The sequence below is a fragment of the Colletotrichum acutatum genome (genome assembly GCF_030867785.1).
Source record: "Colletotrichum acutatum strain CBS 112980 chromosome Unknown BDZ83scaffold_223, whole genome shotgun sequence".
NCBI classification, from domain to species: Eukaryota; Fungi; Ascomycota; class Sordariomycetes; order Glomerellales; family Glomerellaceae; genus Colletotrichum; species Colletotrichum acutatum.
In genome coordinates, this window is record NW_026849217.1 from 1 (window position 1) to 4,534 (window position 4,534).

General features: G+C 52.4%; 1 protein-coding gene across 1 annotated transcript; it reads right to left on the bottom strand.

Annotated features, from left to right (window-relative positions):
* Positions 1-2,761: 2,761 nt before the first annotated feature.
* BDZ83DRAFT_593678 (subtilase) lies at positions 2,762-4,021 on the bottom strand (the record flags this gene model as incomplete). The annotated part of the gene is made up of 2 exons (XM_060506652.1): positions 2,762-3,655; positions 3,710-4,021. The coding sequence occupies 2 exons, from the start codon at positions 4,019-4,021 to the stop codon at positions 2,762-2,764; spliced, it is 1,206 nt and encodes a 401-aa protein (XP_060357870.1).
* Between the last annotated feature and the right edge of the window lie 513 nt (positions 4,022-4,534).

Consider the following 4,534-nt stretch of genomic DNA (forward strand, 5'->3'; position numbering starts at 1 on the left):
ATACAATCACTTACAACCCCACTTGACGCAGCAGTAGTCAGTACCGCCGGTGTGCTGAGAGCAAGTGTACCCAGCAAGACATCCCTGGAAGGCGCAAGTGAACTTGGAGCTGTAGCAAGCACCGATGTCGAGGACCTCGGCACGAGGCTCCACCACCTCAGTAGGCGCGGCGGTGGCAGTGGCAGACAGAAGCCCGAGGGCAAGAACAAAGACTTGAGAAGGCTGGAAGATCATGGTGGCGATTGATTTGAATGAGTGACTTGAAGTGAGGCTGTTGTGTATGAAACTGATGGGAGGCTATAGTGAGATTCAAGTTCAACATCAGCGCGAAGCGTCTCTATTTAATATTCACCAACGGCTTTGTTGTTGATGATTGTAACATCTGGTAGTCGATCGGGTTTGCCGAATAGTACTCATCTCGTATTGCTCCATAGTCAGAAGCTCGGCTTGCCAGGACATATCAATCCACCAATATAATTCAGCAGAATCCTTCTCCTCACAGTGACTCGTGCTGTCCGAAACTTAAAACTCCTGGCTACCGGGGCTGTCTGCCGTACGATAACAATTCCCCAAATCTCCAGGTCCATTGATAATATAAGATTAGTAGTGCTCTCGAGCGACCAGACCGTGGGTGCTGATCGTGCTCGACTGCTAGTACTTGGAGTAAGTTAGTGTCTAGAGATTACGGACATGGCTTAGTATGTACAACAAGAACACGATAGCTAACTTCGTTTGCTTCAAGTTATAGTACTCAGCTTACATTCATTCAAGCAAACGGCTACCTGAAGGAATCTTGAACCAGATCGTGAGACTTGGAATAGCAGTCATAGTTGAGGCCCGATCAAATTTTCTCTCCGAGTTCAGTGAGTCCAGCCAGCTGTCAACGGGTCCGACTCCGCGGAACCACCATGCTTGTTGGTAGCCTCGGCAAAATAATGTAACCATAGCTAGATCGACAGAGACCCTTTGTAAAGTGGATTGAGGGACTCGTTTGAGTCATTCACCCAATGTATGTGTGACGGGGAGCCGGAGCGGCAGAGTTCTTTCGCGACATATCTACTTGCGTTACGCTTATTTTCGACTCAAGCCACCTCAGTTAGCCAAAGGCTGCAACCGCGATCTGTATGACAGGCAGTAAGCTATCACATCTTGATACACCTGAATGTTATTCAACTTCCGGCATCATAGTGGTCATCCGTGGTAACTTCTAGCCAGAACCACAAAAGACATTGATAAGAAGCCAATGATATAAATCGAACTTAGCAGTCTAAAAAGCATTGCAGTTTTGGCCAACATCTTAATTCGTCATCTAGAAAGACCAATATAAGAAAGTTTTGTTTGAAGGTTATCCTGCCTGAAGTTGATGTCGGATGGCATTTAACGGAGTTAAGGCGGCCGGGGAGATTATGAGAGTGGGATTACAACGTAGGACTGGAACTCGCGTCCAAGTATTCTCGCACTGAACGCTAATACACCGGGGTTTAGTTGCTGACATGGAGGGATGGTGTTCCGCGACGAGTGAAGAGAACAGCGTTAGCTGGATGATCCTCCAAGGACATGGAAGCTTTCCACCTTTAGATGCGAGTGCAAATTCCTTAGGTACTTTCGAATACATGTGGTTTCGGACAACTTATTATTGTGGGCTATCTCACTTACACATGAGTCGACGTGGTCCCATACGTGGCGGAGTTATCCGATCTCCACTGAACAACAAAATAACAGCGACTTTCTTCTGAGCACCGAGACAATCCGACGACGAGTAACGTTCAGAGCTTATTGGTTTCAATGAGAATAAGGCAAACGAAATGCTCGGAAAAGTACATGCCCGGCTGCAATTGTGCGCACACGTAAAGCCTCAATTCAGCGAGCAAATCGATTCGACCCACGCCAAGCCAAGAAGCCTGATGATGATTTGCTGGATAACTCCGTAATTCTGTCGAAGGGACCCAAATGTTCCGTCCTGTCATGTCCACTCTGCTGATCGGCGTGGATTATGGGAGCAGTGTTGTAGTCAGGAAACCATAATGACCTTCGGGGTACCCCGAATCCTCGGACCTGGGGCAGATGATCCTTATTTCCCCGCGAAAACCCTTACCCAGCGCCCTCTCCGGATGATATTAAAGTCGTCGCATTGCATCTCCACCACCCTACTCAGCCACCCATACAGACGAGCATACTGCCTAAGGTACGGATACACAAAAAAGAGATGACAACTGCCAAGACTCAGAATACGAGATTGCAGGGAAGAAATGCCGGTCAAGAATCGCGATTCTCCAAAGTCCAGGCTACGTCGGGCGGGTCAGATGCGGTTGATATTAATACCCCATTGAGTAAGGATCCCGTTCGCCAAGAGGTTTGAGTCTAGACGACGAAGCTTGTCGCTCTGATCACCCTTGCAGTGATGACCTCAATTGATGTACATTCAGCCTCAAATCACAATGCCAACTTGAAAAATCTTTCAGATGCATCTTCTTTATTGTCCTATCAACTATATATGCCCAAAATGACACCTACAAATCTCAAAAATGGGAGAGCCAAGGTCCAAACCCAAGGCAGCGAAGTCTTCCAAACATCCTCATTCCATCGTAAGAAACAGCGCTTCCCCGCCCATCTCTGATGAGGGAATCCCAACTCCTCCATGTACAAAGGTAAGCGAGCTGCGAAGCGCTCTTGGCCGACGGAAAGGGCGGAACGTCTTCTCGCCCTCCGCGGCTGGCTTTCGGTCGGTTTGACGAAATTGCCCGATTTGACGAGAAACCGCTTACGCGCCGTTGCCGTTGTAGGCAATCAGGTTGGGGGAGCTGTTGAGGGTACCGGTGATCTTGCCAGAGGTACCGAGGGCCTTGATGCGGGCGACGATGGAGGCGGGGGTGCTGAGGCCCTCGACGGACTGGAGGTAGTTGACGAGGCCGGCGACGTGGGGGGAGGCCATGGAGGTACCAGAGATGGTGTTGGTGGCGGTGGTGGAGGTGTACCAGGTGGACAGGATGGAGCTGCCGGGGGCGAAGATGTCCAGGGAAGTTCCGTAGTTGGAGTAGGAAGCAATGGCCCAGGTGCTGGTGATAGCACCGACGGTGATGGCGTTGGCAGCGTTGGCGGGGGAGACGTTGGCGGCGTTCTGGGCCTCGTTACCGGCGGCGACGACGGTGGTGACACCGGAGTTGTAGGCGGCGTTGATGGCGGTGGTCCAGGCGGTGGAAGCGGGGCCGCCGAGGGACATGTTGATGACGGACTTGCCGGCGCGGCCCTTGGTGGTGATGTCGTTGACGGCCCAGTTGTATCCGTCGAGAATGACAGAGGTGGAGGCGGAGTTGCCGACGAAGACCTTGACGGAGATCAGAGAGGTGAGCTTGGCGACACCGTAGGTGGTGGAGCCGATGGTGCCAGCAACGTGGGTGCCGTGGCCGAGGGTGTCGGTGTGGGCACCGCCGGCGGCGTTGTAGCCGAGCGAGGCGCGGCCGCCGAAGTTGGTGTGGGCGGTGTTGATGCCTGAGTCGACGACGTAGGCAAAGGTGCCAGTGCCGCCGGCACTGTCGTAGATGTACGAGGTAGAGCCGGAGGTCTTGTGGGAGATTGTTCCGAGACCCCAGGGAGCACCGGTCTGGGTTACAAGGGCGCTCAGAGTGTAGATCTCGTCACGCTCAACGGCAGCGACCTGTTCATAGTGTTAGAGGGAGCTCTAACATCACATCGAAACATTGAAGCTTACCTCAGGGCTGGCCTTGATAGCCTCAATGGTGGCATCGTCGAACTTGCCAGAGTATCCCTGGAAGGAGTTGAAGGAGTAGGTGCGCTCGGCGCCGGTGAACTGACGCTTGTCGAGGCTGCGGGAGTGAACATCGTTGACCCAGCTCAAGTGAGAGGTGAGGCCCTGGGAGCCGACAGAGCTCTTGAGGGTGATGATGTAGCTGTTCTCAGCCCGGGTCTGAACCATGGTCTCGGCAGCTCTCTCCTTGAGAGTGGGAGCAGCGAAGCCGCAGGTAGCAGCTGCGAGCAGCGCAAGTTGCTTGAAACCGACCATTGTGACTGTCGATAGACCGAGTTGCAGGAGTTGGAGTTGGGATTGTAGGAGAGGATGAGGGGTGAAGAGTGAAAAGAGACCGAATATCGTGGGTCGTTGAAAGCCGTTATATAGATTTCCTCCTCGTCATTGAAATCGAGTGAGGCTCGATGTTCATCCGTTGCATGTCATGTAAGTGGCTGGCTCATCCAGGCCCTCGATGGTGCATTACTGCTTGCAGACAGAGTTCCGGGGCGCCCTTCGAGAAGGAGTACGTACATGATTCGGACCCTGCTCAGAAAACAGCCACCGCCGCAGGGTCCAGGTCGGGATGAACCTGTCAAACTTGGATACGTCGCCAAAAGTTGCACTGGCGGTTGCACAGCAAGTGAACCCAAGTCGATAAGACGATATGGTCTGCGGAAAGGGGAAGGAGAGTACCAATGGCGCCATGTGGCGACATAAAGCAGCCATCTCAGAAGCTTGTGCGACAAAATCAAAAATAGGAAGTTGATTGACGGCGATATTGGTGAT